The sequence below is a fragment of the Vigna angularis genome, chromosome 10 (genome assembly GCF_016808095.1).
Source record: "Vigna angularis cultivar LongXiaoDou No.4 chromosome 10, ASM1680809v1, whole genome shotgun sequence".
NCBI lineage: Eukaryota > Viridiplantae > Streptophyta > Magnoliopsida > Fabales > Fabaceae > Vigna > Vigna angularis.
This window is the reverse complement of record NC_068979.1, coordinates 29,975,481-29,994,901: the sequence shown is the minus strand read 5'-3', so window position 1 is coordinate 29,994,901 and position 19,421 is coordinate 29,975,481. Positions and strand designations below refer to the sequence as shown.

At 33.2% G+C, this 19,421-nt stretch overlaps 1 protein-coding gene and 1 long non-coding RNA gene across 5 annotated transcripts; one reads left to right on the top strand and one right to left on the bottom strand.

Annotated features, from left to right (window-relative positions):
• Positions 1-501: 501 nt before the first annotated feature.
• Positions 502-12,382, top strand: LOC128194183 (uncharacterized). 2 transcript variants are annotated; one of them, XR_008245499.1, is made up of 4 exons: positions 502-756; positions 823-2,245; positions 11,218-11,884; positions 12,029-12,382. It is a non-coding gene; the product is annotated as an uncharacterized LOC128194183 (long non-coding RNA). The 2 variants fall into 2 exon arrangements; XR_008245498.1 differs by having other exon boundaries at positions 11,083-11,884.
• Positions 3,228-18,047, bottom strand: LOC108334679 (uncharacterized). Of its 3 annotated transcripts, none has more exons than XM_017570581.2 (16): positions 17,852-18,047; positions 16,882-17,281; positions 16,606-16,783; positions 16,378-16,517; positions 14,187-14,862; positions 13,905-14,005; positions 13,453-13,597; positions 13,292-13,360; positions 13,118-13,163; positions 9,707-10,173; positions 7,092-7,171; positions 5,917-6,052; positions 4,976-5,174; positions 3,943-4,011; positions 3,722-3,804; positions 3,228-3,607 (listed from the first exon to the last, which is right to left on the bottom strand). In XM_017570581.2, exons 1-16 carry the CDS (start codon positions 17,967-17,969, stop codon positions 3,485-3,487), a joined length of 3,030 nt encoding a protein of 1,009 aa, XP_017426070.1. In that variant the 5' UTR covers positions 17,970-18,047; the 3' UTR covers positions 3,228-3,484. The 3 variants fall into 3 exon arrangements, 2 of the variants coding, with proteins under 2 accessions (XP_017426070.1, XP_017426071.1); XR_008245497.1 differs by having other exon boundaries at positions 3,564-3,607; positions 3,943-4,016; XM_017570582.2 differs by lacking the exon at positions 3,943-4,011.
• Between the last annotated feature and the right edge of the window lie 1,374 nt (positions 18,048-19,421).

Sequence of the window (19,421 nt, the reverse complement as noted above, 5' to 3'; positions counted from 1 at the left end):
TCAAATGTAATTTTCCTCAGTAAATGGATATTTTGAAAAAAATAAAAGAGTGACACTCCGAGAAAGGTGTTACACCTTTGATGCTTAAGGAAATTCGATTTGCAAAGAAATTAAAATTAGTTTCTAAATGTACTAATATGTTTGATGAGAAAGAAAATTATAATATTGATCCTAAATGTCCTAAAATGATTGATGAGAAGGAAAATTATAATACTTATCAGTCAAGCTATAAGAAACCTGATAATGTAGGTCAAAGAAAATTAATATTAAATTCTTCAAAGACTTCTAAAAATTGAGTTTTAGAAACCTCTTTTAGAACGTGAGAAGGTTGATTAATGATTAATTTTTTAAAAAGCTAAAGAATGTCTGTTTTAGGTATATAAAGTTGAAAATTTAAAATGATTTTTGTGAGTAAATAATTGATGTATTTTTAATCGTCAATAATTTTTACATGCTTTTTTGTAATTATATGTGTATACAATATAATTTGATCATGATATCTCTCATGTCTTTCTTTTTTTCTTTCCCTTTTTTTCTAATAATATTTTCATGTTTCCAGTCCTTACGCGATTTCGGTTTTCGTTTCTCTCCAAAACTCTGATCATATTTTTTTTTTAAACGTGTCAATCTTCCCTGCTCTCTTCACCACCCAGCACCTCCGTCCCCGCCTCATCTCGTTCTCCATCACTATGTCCCCCCTTTTGTTCTCCTTCCTCTCACTCACGCTCCCATTGATGTGGTGAGTGAAGCACTAAAGTAAGTGTTCGTTCCTAATCCATTTTGTTCATATAAAGATAGTTGTTAAACTAGGCTCATTCGCAGATCGGCTAAGATGAGTTCGCTTATTGTACCACCTTGAGCCAAAACCCTTTTCAAGACACTTTTCGGGTTACGATCCTTCTTCTTGCACTTTAGAAAATCCAAGTTCTCAGAGTGGCACCGGATCCCAATGTGCTTCCATGATGCCATCAACACCGACGACGATGGGATTGGATTTCCCGAGGCATCTACCGCGCTCGCCATGTGCTGTTCGATACTTGATAGCCACAACAAAAAAGAGAAAACGCAATTCGATCAGTGTCGTTAAGTTCCTGAAAAAACGAAAGTAAATTACTGAGAAAATGGGGGAAAAGAGAAAATGGAGAACGGAAAGATATTTACGACATTGCCCTTACCCGTGGTTGTTGGAAAGCGGTGGTTCTGGCTTCTTCAAGAATCTGAATTCGAAGGGAGAAACCCAGGCAGTATAAACTACCCAGAATAATAAGGAAAGTTTCCCATATCCTGCAAAATCCACAAATTTTATTTACCTAATACTAGTGTTACTCATCTGCGTTGGAAAACACAGAAAAGAAAAATATTTTTATACACGAAATTTCAGTTTTAGTTACAGAGTCAACAACAAAACATATTTATAAGAAATTTTGAATTATCTCTTGACACTTATTTTCAGTGGAACATTGCATGCACAACAATCACCATATTCTAGTTGTTTCAAATTCAGAGAAACAAAGTGAAACTTTTCAGTTTGACTACTGCCAGAAGCTCGTGCCTCTGCCTTTGAAAACTCAAGTTCAACAAAGTAAACCAAAATCGAAAACATGGTTTTTTTTATCAATGCTGTTTTGATTACTTTCCTTTGTTTTATACATTAAATTGAAAATGAAGCTTAAGAGTTGCTGCATTGTGACCTAAATAAAGGTCACAGTTCAAATCTTTGAAAAAGGTTCTATGTTTGTGTGGGGTAAGGATGTGTATATGTACTTTATTCAAACCATAGTTAGTGGTAGCATCATAAAAATTACTCAGTTGATGTCTAAGCTATTTATGAATTTTGAAAGTAGGTTCTTACAGTAAAAAAAGACTCAATAATTTGTCACTTTAAAGTTGGTGTCCCAATAATAACTTATTTTACTCTCATGAACGTTGGAAATAAAACCATCCACCAAGCAAATCCATCATCATCCATTAAACTCAAAACCCAACCCAAATTCAACAACAGAAAAAAAAAAAGCTTTTTTCCCTAAACCAGACAGTAAAACCAAAAGGGAAAGAACCTTGATTCTGAAATACTGCTTCCATAGTGCTAGTTGCGCTTAATAAGGATGAGGTGGCGATACAAAGAAGAGAGAAAGAAGGCGGAAAGGAAATTAAAACTGGAAAAAGCGGATGAACAGGTCTGAGTTGGAGGCTTCTTCATTCTTTCAAGAGGAACCAAACAAAAAGAAAAACACAGTTTAATTTGGTGAGTCTTTCTTCAAACATAACGACTGCGTCTTTCATCATCATTAAAAATAAAACCAAATCATTAATACGTCAATTGATGTTCATAAGAATCAGACGAGATGTTGGAGATATATGAAGAGAGAGAGTATCCGTAGATGTGTAGGGCTGTGATGAAACGCCTAGTCATGTGGCAGAGTGCTAGAGAAAGAAGAGATGTTGGGATGCATGAGAGAGAGAGTAAATTTTAATTAGTATCAAATCTCAATTTATTTAAATTTTTTAATTTTATTAAAAATTAATTAAATAAATATTCATTTATCAGTTTTGAAAAAATATTTATAATTGCTAACATTCTAATTTTGTAATTTCATTCTTTAATAAGTAAAAATTTAACGTTACAAATTTTATGTAAAATGAGCTCCGTTTTTCATTTTATTTGCTTAATTATTTATTTATTATGTTGGTTTTAATCTTAAAAAAGTCCCACTTTTAGTCTATATTAACACTTTCTCTCAGCATATGGTTAATAAAACCATATATTAAATGGTAAGCTATATAAAAAATAAACTCTATAAGTCTACATCCATCGTTATTACTAAATTCCACGGTTAACTTTTTTATTATTTAATTATAATCCATATTTACCTTGATAAAAACTAACATAAAATTATTTGATATTTGTTATATGAATCGTAAAATATTGGTTATATACATTTAAAAAAAATTGAAATTTCACCTTAAAACAATAACTTAAGAGACTAAAGTGGGATTTTTTCAAGATTAATACCGACATAATAAATAAATAATTAAGAAAATAAAATGACAAAAAAGAAAACAAATATTAATTAGAAGATGAATAAAGAAATGATGAACTTCATTCAGTAAAGTACTAGTTTCATAGTATGATAGAAACACAAAAAATAAAATTAATGAAAACATGGTGGTCTTATTATGTACGTATTTTGTATCTTTATTTCTTGTAACATAAAAAAACCAGCATGGAATGATCTAATCTTCACCACTACATTTCATGATTCTGTGACATACAAAATCTCTGTGGAATGAGTCATGCACTGAGAAAGCATAGTGAGTTTTCCACAAAAAAGAATGCTTTTGTACACACTATGTTTACAAAAATATTCCCTAATCTACCAAGTGGGAAGAAAAATCCATCAACTATGACTCTTGTTCATGCTTTTAAAATGACTCCTAGCCATGACAATCTCATGAACAGATCTTGAACATAAGTTGATGGCTGTTAAGGAACTCTATACAGGTTGTTCTCATGAACACTAATGACAACACTCCGCAACTCAGGAAAGATGGAAATAAGTAGAAGTTCAAGTATTGCATAAGCAAGTTGCTTCACACATATAGAAGACTACAATGAAATAGGATGCAACAATTGTCAGTTCAGAAGAAACATAAATTGTGACTAGAAAAAATGACACAAACAGAAGAAAGAGTCAATACATCAATGGAAAAGAACTTTAACCTGAGTAAAGTAATATATATCACTGGCACAACGTTTGTACTGCTTCTGACCAATTAAGCCAACTAAAGCTGCTGGAGCTCCATCTGAAAAAATGGAGGCAGCTATTATCAAAGTCTAGGAAGGAAAATGTTTACTTCAAATTTAAAGGTTACAAGGACCAGTAATAGAAAATAGAAAATAGAGACATAGCAAATAAAAGTGTAGAGAATAGATGAAAAGACCAATGTTTATATTATGGTATGGCATCTTTCCTGCAACCTTTCCTCCAACAGGTACATAAAGTATGAATACTGCACTAGATAATGAATTTCAACTAATTAGTAATGCTCCACCATTACCTTATTCCTCTTACATATTTTGATGGTTGGAGAAACGGTACTTCTCATTCATCAATAGCACTTTCAAATGACAAAAAACTATACTAGTGGCCTGAAAACTCTTTTACTATATAAATAAAATTATATATATATATATATATATATATATATATATATATATATATATATATATATATGTGTGTGTGTGTGTTTATGTTGTAATTAGAGGAAAATCTTCTTAATTAAGAAAATATCCTTAGAATCTTCTAGTTTATTTTTCAGTATATTAATTTTCTTATTTCCTCATTTTTGAAAGAATAGATTGTTACAAATAGGTGTAAGGAAAATGTAATAGGTATGAATGACAATAATAAAATAATTCTCCTTTTCAGGTGTTTACTTCATAGAAATTCAAAATTTTCATTTAATAAATTGGAATAAAATATTTTGGTCATACCAAGAAGAACTAACAAACCATAATAGAGAAAGAAAATTAACAAATAAGTAAAAGATTAAAACCAAAAGATAGAAAATAAAAACTAAAAGAAAAGATAAAATAATTTTTTGTTTAGAGAAGAGTTCCTAGAATGCTAATATTAGGATTCCAAGTGTGACTTAGTGTCCTACATTAAAGAAGACTTTTAAACTCATTCATTGTCGTTTTGGATTAGAAGTAATGTCTTGGTCTCTCTTATATGTAACGCTGCTGACGGAATTTTTTGTTCAAAGACACAGTAAAGTTAATCTCAAATTAACAAAAATGGAATCATAATTTTTGGAAGCTGGTATCTTTTGAGTACTACATAATCAAAGCTTCTAAATTCCTTTAGGATAAAGATATAAAAGAGAGAAATTTAAATAAAGTTCAAAAGAGAAAGAATATTCACCAATCCATTTATATGAACTACTTTACGATGCCAAAGAAAATACAACTAACCAAAGAGAAGTTTCTTCAAATCACTTGCTCTACGAATAGCCTCAAGCTGTAGCTCAAAAGATCCTGACTGTGATTTGGTCATCTTGCTTCCACCAGATTCACTTATGCTTGGTAAAGGCTTTTGATCATATGCACTGCCGCCAATGAACACCTGAGGGGTCTGTATTCTTAAAAAAAATGTACCACCAGGCCAGAGGATCTGCAAACATTTTGCAGACAACAAGAAACATTAGCACAACCTATTGACTACTACTTTATAATTTTTTCTTTTGGTCTGTAAACAAAATAATGGGCCTAGGATACTAAGCTAATAGGTTAGACAGATTTACAGAATTTTCCCCCCTTCTGTTTTTTTTATTTTACTTTTATATCAGAAATTATTGAAATAAAACTATAAAAGGAGGATAAGATTACACAAAAAGTCAAAATTAAAAGAGCACAAAACAAAAACTGCAAAAACAAGAGCAAACAATGACTTTAATCCAAAAAAAACTTTCCAATCTTGCATGTCTACTAGAAACCACCTATATTCGAAGTAGGAATTGATTGATGAATATTTGGTTTGCTCTCAACTTGAAGCAGTTTCATTTGATTAGTTTTAGAACTTTAGAGGGAGTAAATAAAGTATAGCTAGCGTTACGTATCTTATGCACTGCTCTGATTTCTTTAGCTAGGTCCAAATTTCAGAATTTTAAGTGCAACTGTTGTCCTTTTTCTTGTATGGTACAATATTATCTCTATGGCTTCTCGGTCGAGTTGAAGACAAATTTTTGTCAACTATCTATTAACAAACAGCCACTAAAACAATACAGTACTTTAGATGTGCATATTGAATTGAGGATTGCTGTGGTTGGGTGTGATCTAGTTATTTTGCATAGAAGCACTCTAGGTAAGCATACAATGTCCCAACAAAGTGTTTAAAAATTTGGATCAATTCTTACATCTTGGACCCACCGAATCCCTTGGGCAATGGTGTCCTCTCTGCGAAGCCAATGAATCTCACTTAGGATCCAATCATCAATAGCATCTTCCATCACCACCTGTAATATCTGTTTTGAAATCCAAAAGACCTGTCTTCTGCATCAACAGAAAGGGCAACTAGAAGTAGTAACCTAGCATCCTGGAAATTAATCAACAGCATCACCGCAGTTCATATATTTCTCAGTAAAATCCAATCAACCAAAATTTGGAATCTAATTACTGGTTATAAGACTTGAAGGAGTACACGTGTTAGCTTTCTTGGTGACAAGGAACCTAAATACTTTTTCAGATTAAGAATCACGACACTGAAATTACACCAGCAAGGTAGTAAATGTTTTATTTGAAATGAAAAACAGAAACATTCAACTACATTCAAGGGAAGAAATTTCCTTATACACAGTACAGAACCTGTCTGAAACAAAATACTCAACACACTCCCTAGACATGTTTTCCACCCTTAAGAGATAACTCACAGTAGGTGTTATAACTCCCAAAGATCAAGAAGATCTTTGATAGCATCTCAAAATTATAAGAAAATAATTTCTCTCTTATTCAGTCTCATTACACACATATGATATATATGCATACATCGATTGGATAATTTAGGAAACAAGCACAACCTAATCTAGGAAACAAATCCCTAGAGATTGTGGGATTGATATGCTAGTAATAAAATCAAAATATGGTCAATATACAAAGTGAAAACCAAAAAGAATAAAATCTAAAACTTCCTAAAATTTCTTGATAGAATAAAGTCTAAAACTCGGTAAACTTTAACTTGAGGGAGGGGAGTGTTAGAATATATGAAGATATCCAAAATATCTTGGTCATATGTTAAATTTTTCTTTTGGATTAGTTTCCATATTTTGTTAGATTATTGTTAGTATAAATAAGGATTTGTGCTTGAGGATCATTAAAAGTCTCTATTCTGTCCCTCAATTCTTAAATCTAAGTTCAACATCTCCAAACATGCAAAGTTCCATATCTTAAATAACTCACAAAGTAGAAAAAACACATTAAGCACAAAACCATTCGAAGATTCTACTAATTTCATAAAATTAAAAAAGCTTTTAGGTAATATACAAACAATAACAGTCACCTTGGAAATATAGGAAGACCAGAAAGATTACTATACCTTAACCAGCCTCTTTTCTTAAGCTGAAATACATTGTCAACCAAATTCAAAATAGGGACAGTCACATTAGGTGGGGTCCACTGCAAAAATGGTTAATATTACGAAGGTTAATATTGTCTTCCAAACCAACAAACGGAAAGGTTAAATTGATCCAGTGGCTGTACTTTTTGAAAATATCCAAATGGGTCCCATGAAGTTTGTAATTAGGTCATTATAGTTTCAAAATTTTCTAATTCAGTCCTTATTGCCAGAGCACCCTTATATTGTGTTAGTGAAGGATGAATTCATGAATTCAAATTAAAAGACTGAACTTATGCTAATCTAATAATTTTCCTCTTTTAACTTATAACAACTATATAAAAACTCTTCATATTCTTCTAATTTCAAAAAACAAATTAATTGGATGCTTCAAGTTGGAAAACTAGTAACCATGGGGCCTTGATTGAAGAATTTTGATATTATAGGGATCAATTAAGCAATCTAAATAATGAGCATTCAAAAACCTTTCAATGTAGGAATGTATCTGCATATTCTCTATAATGAGTATAGGGTCCAATCCGACAAGTTTATTTAACAAAAAGAAAGTAATCATCAAAGAATGGATGTCAAGATCCTGTTTGGCAGAGTCACAAGACTTTTGTCTTGCTTTGTTCTGGTTCACAAAAAACGGTTCCTTCCTTTAGAACAATGTAGGGCTCCCAAATATTTTCTCAGAGCACACAATTGTTTGACCACAGTTATCATCTTTATTTAACAATAAAAAATTATTGGAAATAGCATCCTATATAAAGATTCTATAGGAAAATTGTCTTAATTATGGACATCCCTAACCCACCATATTTACAGCATCTTTAGAGATTACCAAAACTGCAACCTCAATGGTGGGTGGTGGTTTCGTCCCATATCCACTAGGGATGTGGCTTAAACAGAACTTTTAAAGTTTGGGATGTTCTCACTTTAAAAGTTTGTTCGATGGGGTTAAGTTAAATTTTAAAATACTTTCTAAGATGTTATCAAAGTTTATCCTAGGTTCATTGTTGAGTCATTAGCATTTGCCAAATCCACGCTAGGTAACCCTGGTGTCATGAGGAGTGATGGAAAGTTGTTTCAATTGCAAAAACCCCTAACCCACCTTATTTGCAACCTTAAGTTGGCCTAAATAAAGTTTATAAAGCTTGGGAAGTTCTCACCTTAAAAATTGGTTGTGGGATTGAACTAGGCTCCACCACTACTTTCTAAGAGATTCCGTAAAAAAATAGGCTTATTGAGGTTCAAAAACTTGAGAGGGTATGCAAAAACTAAGATGCTAGATAGTGGTTGCTCTTAGGATATAAGGAGAAGGAGAAATTAGTTAAGATAGATGTAATATTAATGGGTTAGTTAGTTAATTAGTTAGTTAGTGGGACAGTTGGTACAAGTAGAGGTAGGAGGATAGGAGAAATTTAAATTGGTTCTCTTTAGAAATTGAGCATTGGCTCTTTGGGTGAAAGGATAAATCCTCAGTGAAGGGGAAACCCTTGGGGGTAAGAATGTTGTACTATTTCTTGTTCTTTTAATTTGTTTCCTTTCTCATTTCAATTATTGGTTCCTAACAAATTGGTATATCCTGCGAATCTTTGGGGAAGAGTCGTTGATACAGATAATTTGGGCAAAGGGGAAGCTGCTAGTGTTTGTGGAGGTAGATCCAATTGGGAGGATTGCTAGGCCAAAAAATTGAGAAACAAGAAATTCATTCATTTCGTAAGTTGTAATATGCATTCCCAAGCATGGAGGATGTGACAATTCGTTGGTTGGTTATTAGTGCCAAGAGAACCCAAATTCCAATGAGGAATCATTTTCCACATATTTGATCAGAAAATCGGGAGATATCTATGGTAGCCACATCTTTGAAAGATTGACTACCTTGAAGCAAGAGCAAGCTGAGATGGAACTTGAATTGAGACTCTGATGGTGTTCTTGAAAGAGAGTACATTTCAAAGCTAAAACACATGTTGCTCAAGACATTGAATGAAGGGGGTGATTAATATTTGACCAAGCAATACAAAAATAGAATGAAGGGAATTGGGTCAAAATGTATTGAAGCAAAGGCTAGTTCTTGGGCAAGAAATGCAGAAGTAACCACCTTTAATAGAAGCATAGAAGGGGGAACTGATTCAAAGATCAGCAGTTTTGAGTGTGATGGTGGTTAATTACAATTCTTCAATTCACAAAGTAGAAGTAAAGAAGGTTCAGTAATCAAGAATCACACTCTTGTGGTGGAGAAGAAAGCAAAAACAATGAAGCAAAATTAGCAAGGAAAACAAATATTATGATGAAAGCAAAAACAGATTTTTTTTTCTTCCTCCTGTATTATTGGAAGGAGGAGTCATTCTCCTTCTTTTTCCCTTAAAGGAAGATAAAGACCAACACTAGTACAGTAATGTTGTACAGTTTTCACTATAATCATTAATCTAAAGGTGACCCCCCAACTTTACCATGTAGGCATGACCCCAAAGAGAATAAGCAGCAAATGCATAACTTAAACATGCATCAATAAGTAACCGCAAACCAAATATCTCAATCAACAAGTGTGATATGCAAAACAAAAAGAAGATCAAATCCAGCTGACTACAGACCTCTGGTGGAACTCCAACTGGATCCTCCATATTATCAGGAATTGGATTGAAAGTTGTAGCTGAAACATCCTTTCCAACCTTAGCTTCCATTGCTACATCATGTTTTCTATCTAGATCCAAGTTAGTACATTCATTACCATGGTTTGTTAGCAGTTGTGAATCTTCCTTTAAGCTAAATTCATTGTCAGAATTCGACTCATTATCTTCTGCTTCTTTATCAATATTTTCATGACCAAAATTAACTTCCTTTTCACCTTCCTCATTATCAGAGCTTAACACGGACTCTGCAGTAGTCTGCCTTGGAACACTTTTATCCATCTCATCCATGCTCCAGGACATGTTTTGATTGGTCGACGTGGAAGAAACTTCAGTAGTAGGGGATGATGAACCAACAACTTTTCGAATTAAACCATCTGAAACACCTTTAAACTGCCGTACAATATCATCCACAGCATCATCTACATTGACTGCCAGTATAAAAAAATTGAGCATTATGGCAGGAACTCATTTACTAATAACAGAAAAAACTGGAATAAAGCTTGTAAGAATATGTAAAATTCCTTAATTAAACAGAAACAGAAAAAAAAGATAGAAACACCAGTAGATCGTTACTGGTTAACTAACCTCCCTTTCCAAAGGGCCAAAAACCTAGAGACATTTTCTTGCTTAATTACTACTAGCTGTTCCTCACATTTACATCACTCCGCAAATCAAATTTCTTCCCTCTCCTCATTTGCAATTGTAACATAAGCATTCATTTATACAGCACTTGAGTATGTCCCATTTTGTTCTCTTATGTCCTTACCTGCAAGTGCTAATTCTCTATTTCTCATCCTCTAACTAGTAGATAGGGGTGCAATAAATCATGGGGCACAAGAAAAATAAAACAGAAAACAGAAGAAAAATCTATACATGGAAAAACCTTTACTAATAACAATTAAGTTCAACAACTTATGCTTAAATGTTGGTGTTAGATATTTCCGATTCAGTTTATTATATTTCTGTTATTAAAGTTATTAGATGTAACTGTCAGAAAATAAGACTTTTTTAGATACTCTAAGATCTTTTTTTTTCTTGTTTGTTAAGTCTTATTACCTTGAAATTAATTATGAACCATGTTTTGTGTGAAAGTTGGTTGTTTAGACAGTGGTTAGGAGAGAATGAATGGTAGCATTTATTTTTTGCAAATTTACATCTCTCTCATGAATTAATGAGAAACATTTTGTAACACATAAGCTACTGCACTCAGAATATTGAAAAAGATTCTGTCTCCCTTCTTCCATCGTCTATCTTCACAAGAAAAACTCTTTTCTCTGTTTTCTATCTGGTTTTACAACCTTTATGTTTTTTTTCTAATTTCATAACATGGTATCAAGAGCCCATTGATTTTTGATGGGCTGTGCGGGAATGAAAACCCATGGGAAAGTCGTACACAAACCAGAAAAGAAAAAACACACACGAAAGGATGGCATCAAGCAGCAGTTCTTTACCTCCACGTCCTATTTTTGTAGGAGAAAATTATGATTTGTGGGATGCAAAAATGAGAACTTTTTTGAGAGCTCAAACTCACTGGGAAGTGGTGGAAAATGGAACTAATCCAGCTCCTTTACCAGACAACCCAACAGTGGCTCAAATAAGATTCCATGGTGAAGTTGCAAAGGAAGGCAGAGCATTTGCCATTATGCATCCAGCAGTAAACCATGATGTTTTTATCAAGATATTGAAGCTCGAGATAGCAAAAGAGGTTTGGGACAAGCTCAAGGAGGAGTTGCAAGGTAGTGAAAGAACTAGGAGGATGAAGGTGCTGAACCTGAGAAGAGAATTTGAAGCAATCAAAATGAAGGAGACTAGGAAATGTACCACCAAGCCGCTATATCCTCTAGCCAATTACCTATCCTTTAAAAACTTCTCACCTACCCATAAAGCCTTCCTTACAAGCCTAAACATCACAACCACACCTACCTCTTTATCAGAGGCATTGAGTGATAAAAACTGGAAACAAGCCATAGAAGTGGAAATGCCGAACTGTATCAAGACAGAACTGAAATGACCAAACCAAACCCGAGGAGATTGCTTCAAACTATAGAGACCGTTGAAGCTTACAAACAAGATGAGAATCGTTGAGAGCAAGAAAATCAATGGGTTCATCAATATAAACTTCTTCTTGCAATTCACCATGTAAGAATGCATTTTTAATATCTAGCTGATGAATAGGCAGATAAGGGGTTGATATTAGTGAATTTCAATGCTTAATTAGCACTTATCTTGTTTTAATTATGTATAAAAATTGTGATAACTATCCAAATTTTACTTGTTTTGCAGCAACACATGAATTCAAGGAGTTAAATTTTCATTTTGATGAAAAGAAGAAGATTTGCATTCATTTTGGAAGAATCTAACTTGCCCCGGCTAGAGTGCCACCTGAGAGCTTAAGCCACAGAAGAAAACCCACCAAGGAAGGTTTCCTTAAGCTACAAATGATGATTATTGAGTTTAGGAATTTGAGCTAAAAAGAACCAAGCTACAAATGATAACTACTGAGTTTAGGGACTTGAGATAAAACAATACATTGTTTATAGATGCAACTCTACAATTTATAAAGTATGTTTAATTGTGATCCAACTGTGCCTAAGTGACTATAGCTTGTTAAGTTACATGTACTGAAAAGAAAAAGGATACAGTGAGACCAAGTGTATCTTGGGAGTATACTTAATACTCCCCCACATTATCAGCCATGGTAAGTCTTAGAGTGTATGTGAGAGGAGACCATGCTAATCTATCACTACTTCTACAACTAAAAGAGGTAAAATTAACAATTCTGATTCTTCATTGATAATAGTGGAACGATGCAACATATATATAACAAATGCATACCTTCAAACAGATTCCTAACAAACTTTATTCTACCAAAATGTGATATTACCTATTGAAAGACAGAAGAAAAAGGATATTAATTCTCTCTATTGGGCCTCAAATAGTAGATAATTTGTTACACATTTCAAGGAGAAGAATAAGGATAGACGAAATAAACTTTTCCAAAAACTAAAATTAACTTATGCAAAAGTTAAAAATGATCTCTTAGAAAAGTTAAATCGAGGTAACTTCCATAAATTAACTTATGTAGTGTCAGATTTCATCATAAAACTAATTGACACCAAGCAAGGTTGCTCACTCCAACAAATGAGGTAGCCGATGTGAGATTTATCAACATGCACAAAATAATTTTAGCCTATAGAGAAACTTATTTCATTTTTCCTTTTTATTTCTCTCCAAGAAGTGTTTATGAAGACCTATTCCAAACAGATCCTTAGTCAAGATATTAGCATATTGGGCAAAAGCAGTAGCATGAAATAATATACCTAGCACTTAAACAAATATGTAAAAAGTCCTAAATGTTTTATCGATATATACCTGCCAGGGTCCTCATCATTGAAGAAGATTTCCCAAAGGAGTAGTTCTTCAAGTGAAAAAAAGGAAAGAAAAAGGTGCTTAGATTGCCATTTTCCACATCTTTATGGACCATAAGAAAATGATATAATGGTCCTTATCTAATGTTACGATGAGAAATACGAAGCAGATACAAACCTTTGAGGAAACACTCAAAAAGTCCCACACCTCATGTTGTTCAGCAATATTAGCTATTGATAGGAGATCCTGAAGTAAGACAGTATATTTGATGTAAAGATATAGATGTTAAGAAAACACATCAAATAATATTGAGGATTGTAGAAAGTGACTCAAAATACCTGGAGATATTTATCAAACTGAATGCAACGCTGATAGACAAATGCATCGTCTATGCTTGAGGAAAATATCCTTTTAGGAGGCAAATGTAGCAAATAATTGGGAATATCTTTTAGATGTCGATGCAATCGCTCAAAATTCCTGTATCTGAAATCACCTAAAAAATGTTCAGTGATGTTGAAGCACAAATATAAACAAGGAACAAAGCAATTTTGGAACTATCATATGTATTCCCTAACTTAAAAGGTCGGTTTAAACTTCAAAATAGGGAAAAGAGATGGTTTAACAAAAAATCATTGAGTGTTCCTAATATACTACTGTATGGTTAAAACATTAAACCCAAACATTACAATTTACAACCAGTATAAACCCAAGTAAATCTGTCTGAAATCATCCAAATTCAAACAAACATAACTTGTGCGCTCCGATAAATGAATGAAAGTAAAACCTCTACCTTCTTCTAACAAACCAAGTTTTCTCTAGACCATCAGTCACTGCAATTGAATATACAGCAAAAGAAGTGGATCCTAGTTTCTCAAAATATGCTCCCATAACCTGTAGTGTGCAAGTAGACAACAATCAAACTAAATAAAAGCATCCACAGAAAAATATCCCATCTACCACGGCTTGAATCCCTTCGAATTTGTAAGAGTGAGCGTTATATAGGTTCTGAGTTGACTTACATTTTACATAGCATAAATCAAAAGTTGCAACAATATCGAACAAATGTGCATACCCGGCACCGAAGCTTTGGAAGAAAATGTCCGTCTCTTCTCATAACCATTTCAGAACCACTCTTTCCCCTATATCCCTCACCATGTTTCTCGGATTCAGGGTTGTGGACCTCTGACCTTGGGGAGCATACCTTAAGAAGAGGTTGATTTCCCAGGAGAGAAGCACTGTTGGATCTCTTTAGATCTTTAAATTTTTTAGAAGGGATATCCCTGATATCCTTCCCCTCATCAACATGATGGTCTACTTCAGAACAGAGTTCCTTGTCAGGATCTGGTGAAGACTCTGACCTATTTGTGCCTACAACATTTAGGTGTGGATCTGAACCCACATAATGCATTGCACACATTCCTTCTGGAATTGCATCAATAGCAGGACACTTCACAGAAGGGTCCTGAGAGCCGGTTTTGGTACTTTTATGCTGTTTTCGTCTATAATTCCTTCCTCTTGCCCACATGTTCTCCAGATTCTCAGGCATAAGAACTTCAGTTCTTCTCTGAGTTGCAGCCTCCAGCATTTGTGCCCAATCAGCAGAGGATGTCTGATTATCATGTCCACCCCCAGTACCAGAATGGCCATGATTATGAGTTGTATTGGCTGAATGTTCACAGACCCCCATCCAATTTATACCATCATCATTAAGGACAAGTAGAAGGGATTCAATCAGCTCATTGATATACCTGATCATTAAGAGAAATACATTTTTAATGGAAATTGGAATAAATTAGTTAAATGTCATTGAAATTTCAGTTTTAAATAACCAGTGACAGGTTTTTCTTTTAATCAAAAGAAGTAGTGCTATTGCATCACTATACAGGTTGCAATCCTAGCCAAGATAGCAGTGCAACCTGTACAATCATATGCAGTATTCTTAATACAATAAAAGAAGTGCAAAAGTGAGGAGACAAAACCAAAACCCACTAAGACAATCTGTAATGTGGGAAACCACATCTATCTTTACAAAAATCAGAGACAATACAAAGGGGCACTGTACAATACTTGTGCATTAAAATGTTTTCAATTGATTACACTAGATAACGCCTAATATCTTTTTTCTTGGATTAATAGACAATATATTTTAAGCTTTTAATTAGATATTAAACTAGCCAACTTGAGAGTTTAACATAGGTAACATGTACTTTCATTCATTCTCGGTCTCCCAAACAAACAAAACCACATTTGAAAGGCGGGACATATTTTATTCATCAAAGAGGGCCCTCCAAAATAGTAAATATTAGTTAAAATTTATGTTGTACACAATGGTATTATTAAACATATAAATTTTCCATACATATGATCTGCACATATTATTAGCATACTATAGTTGATAATTGATCATAGTTGACTTGTTTTAAGTCAGTTTTTTGTATTCTGTACAGCAGTGTATGCTTTACTATACTTTTCTTTCTTTTATATGTACAGCTGTAAGTTCCTGTTAGTATTAACAGAAACCTGACTTTTATAAATAGCTATCATGTACATATTTCAAACTGTTCAGAAATCAATAAATAGTTTCTTTCATTGCTCATATTCTCTCTTTTCTCTCAGCTCAAGTTATCTAAGGTCACATCCATTTTAATTATGCTATTAGATACTTGCTGTGCTGGTCACTTGTTAAGTTGTATACATGTAAATCCTTGTGTCAACATATCTACATTTGTTAAGTTATTCACATTAATTTAGACATTTCTCGTTGATACAACAATTGTGTAAGATGACTGATAGGACACCCAAATCTATTATTTCAAAAAGGACGCACAATTATTAGATGGGATCATGGGCACAACACATTATATTCTTCTTCTTATGCATACTTAAAGAGCGATTTTTCAACCCAACTCTTACTACCCTATAGTCCATAATATATCCTCTCGGTCATGATCTTCAAATTTTTTGACTAGCTACTGCCAGGACGTACCAATAACACATACTTCGATCTACTCTTTCTTATTTCAACCTTGAAACTTATCAACCGATAGCCAGAACAAAACCATGGTAGGAACTATGAAGGTTTTTCATGTCCCATATATATCAAGTCTGATCAGAAACCTCACCCCTAAAAACAGACAAACTTTAAGAATTTCAGATTAAATATTGGCAAATGAAACTCTTCAACAGGTTATGAATTGTTAAGGTCCACCTCCCTGACAAGAAAGACTTAAAGGAAGTGAAATTTAAGACAGAATTCAACTTACGCAGGGCTTGCCAAGTTCATGATCGGTTGCAATATCAAACAAGTTAAAAGTTCCCGAGCTATACATCGAATGACAGGACATTGAACTTCTCGTTTTCTCAGTACCGTAGCTAATAATCCACTCGTTAGCCTCTGGAGAACCTAAAGAAAGAAAAATCTCATCAAATGAGGTATGAGATGTAATTTGCGAAAGTAAAAATTAGACAACATCTAGACACTCCACCCACACCTTGTACTCACTCTCTGGAGATATTAGAGCTGGATGAAGCTCCTTAGAATTCAACAGATGAAACTTCAATCTTTCATCCCTCTCCTCAGAAGATAAGGTTAACATGACATCAACACCTATAGCATCTTGATTTCTTCTGAAAAGGTCTATATGATCCCCTACTAAATCAACTATGTCCCTACAATTATAAATGACAAATAACACAACCAGTGATTTTGTTTATTTAAAGAGGGGTAAAGAGGGGACCGAATAATAAAAGAGGGGTAAATCATGTACCTCATGAGCAAGTCAACAAGGTTTATCTCTTTAACCCTCACTGACACTTCAGAAATAGCGTCCATGATTAAGTCTCGTATCAGCTCAGGAAACTCCATATCTGGAGTAAGGTCTGAATACCACATATTTATCACGAAATCCTTCAAAATCAGATCAATGAAATCATTCAAGGCAGCCTCCACAACAGGAGAGTCAATCTTCTTCCATTTGGGAGGGGGAGGTGAAGAAGAGAGTCGTTCATCATTCAGAGGCAGCTGATTTTTCTCCAAATGAGATAAATAAGTTTGTAATCTTGGTGGCTGAACCTTCCAACGGAATTCCACCTTGTTCAAAAGAATGCGCAGAGCAGCAACAAACAGAATGGACATGGGAAGATTCATCCACATAGATTTACTTGTATCTGTGATGAGCAAACAATTACAACAACAAATAAATAAAAACTGGCAGTCTTAAGAACATAACCCCGATAATGAAATAACAAACATAGATAAAACAAGTACCGGATAAGAAAATGACAGGTATCAATCAAAGACTCTAAGTTTGCAGTTTTGAGGTAAAACTTCACTGGAAAAATGACAAAAATTAGATGCAATTCCACGAGTATTTTTAGTGTTGTTCTCTTATCAGAATAGAAGTTTTGCTTAAATAATCCGCGTAATAAAAACTTCCCATTGAAGATCAGCATAACTTACCAAGTTCAAACTCAAATTCTGATTGAACTATCACACCAAAAGAACTTAATGGTATGCATGCATCTAAGTTTTTCTCCAAGAAAAATGACAAGTCTGAATCACCGTCTCTACATTTGAAATCTTAAGGCAAAACCCAGATGGGAAATGCCAAGTTTTCAACCGAAGACTCAAAATTTGGGGTCTTGAAGCAAACCATAGATAGAAAAGCAGCAGATACAACATCAAGGAATCATTGTTAATGTAAATAAAAGAACATGATGGAAATAGGAATAACTTACGAGTGAAGAAATAGGAAATGGCGAATATACAAAGAGCCCACCAGAGAAGACGGAGCTTGGCCTCTTCAATGAGATCATTGATGATGTCCATCATGGGTGTGGGCGTTAGAGGACCCATCGTGTTCCTTCTGTAACTAAAAGCGAACACCTTGCCACTTTCAAATATGGCATGGCAATTTCACAGCGACAACCTCGCTATCTTTGTTCGGTTTCAGTTTGTCGGCTATTTCTATATCAGCTTATACTAATAAGCTTGCCATAATAAATTATGGCTTTTTTTATTAATTTAAATTTAAATTAAAATTTTGGAATTTATCTAGAGTATAATGAAATTCAATGGATTTCTCATTGTTGTTTTCTACACTATATAAACATCTATATCAGTCCTTTTCATTCCATAAGAAATGTCCTTTAGAAAAAAATCATTGTAATATTTGTTAGTGTAGAAAGAAATTTTAGCGTATATGTATACAAAAAGCAACCAATCTATTATTATCTTCCGTATAAAAAGCTTTCTTATTAATTTTTAATTTAAATCAAAAGTATAGAATTTAACTAAAGTATAATGAAATCGAATGTGTTTCTCATTCTACTTTCTATAAAATTCTATCATTACTCCTTTTTCACTATGAATATTATGAGATGCAAGAAATGCATCACCAAAATCTTTTAAAAAATTTTGCAATTGAGGAGGTAAAACCAGGGATTCGGTAGCTGTGATAGTGCATCAGTCTTTTTATTTCATGTTTGTTGGATAAAATATTATATTTTTTTAATGACCTATTATTGGGAATGAACACTAATCTCCCAAACATCTTTTTTAGTTTGAGTTTCTAGTTTTTTTACTCCTTTTAAGTTTGAGTTTATGGTTTTTCTCTTTTTTTTTTCTTTTTCTACTTTTGTTTTCATTTGAATCGGATTCTTTTTCATCAAGGATGATGTGAAAACCTTTTTTTCTGGTTGGTGAAAGTTATGTTGTTAATAAGACCATTATGCATGGATTTCTTATCATGTGGTCTTTTGATATGATTTGTTTAGAAAATAGTTAGATTACTTCTAAATTTGAATATCTGAGAATAACGATACGAAACTCAGAAAAAAAAAACTCTAAAATGGAAGAATTGAATAGAGTTTTTTTAAAAGTTCGTAAATATACGTTAAATACATCAAAATTTTTAGTTGTCTTTAGGAAAATGTATATAAAAAAATAAAACAAACTTGTTTTTATACGGGTTCACTCAATATGAACTATATCTAATTATTCCCTAAAAATTCTTAATGGATTCCACTAATATTTTCAAAGATTACGAGTTTCACCACTTTTGGTTTATAACTATCAATTTGGATATACGAGTTATTCACTCATGTTTCAACATTAATTAATAAATGTGTTTTGAAAAAACAAGTATAGACCAAAGTTCTCAAGGATAGTATGTTTTCAATATAATGAAATCTGTAGACTTGTAAAATCTTTTATTAAACAAAAAAAGCGTTAGACACGATGGAAGTTCAGAGAGAAAATAATAAGATATAAGTTAATGATCAATTCTTCTTCTTATATTCATCTAGT

Bases quoted from the DNA above. Each gene is read 5' to 3' on its own strand.
- LOC108334679 (XM_017570581.2), bottom strand. From the start codon at position 17,969: ATGGGTCCTCTAACGCCCACACCCATGATGGACATCATCAATGATCTC. The intron at 7,172-9,706 runs GTCTGTAGTCAG...CCATTTTTGCAG, and splicing joins CAGTTGGAGTTCCACCAGAG to TGGACCCCACCTAATGTGAC. The intron at 3,805-3,942 runs GTCTTTTCATCT...CCATTTTTTCAG, and splicing joins ATACCATAATATAAACATTG to ATGGAGCTCCAGCAGCTTTA.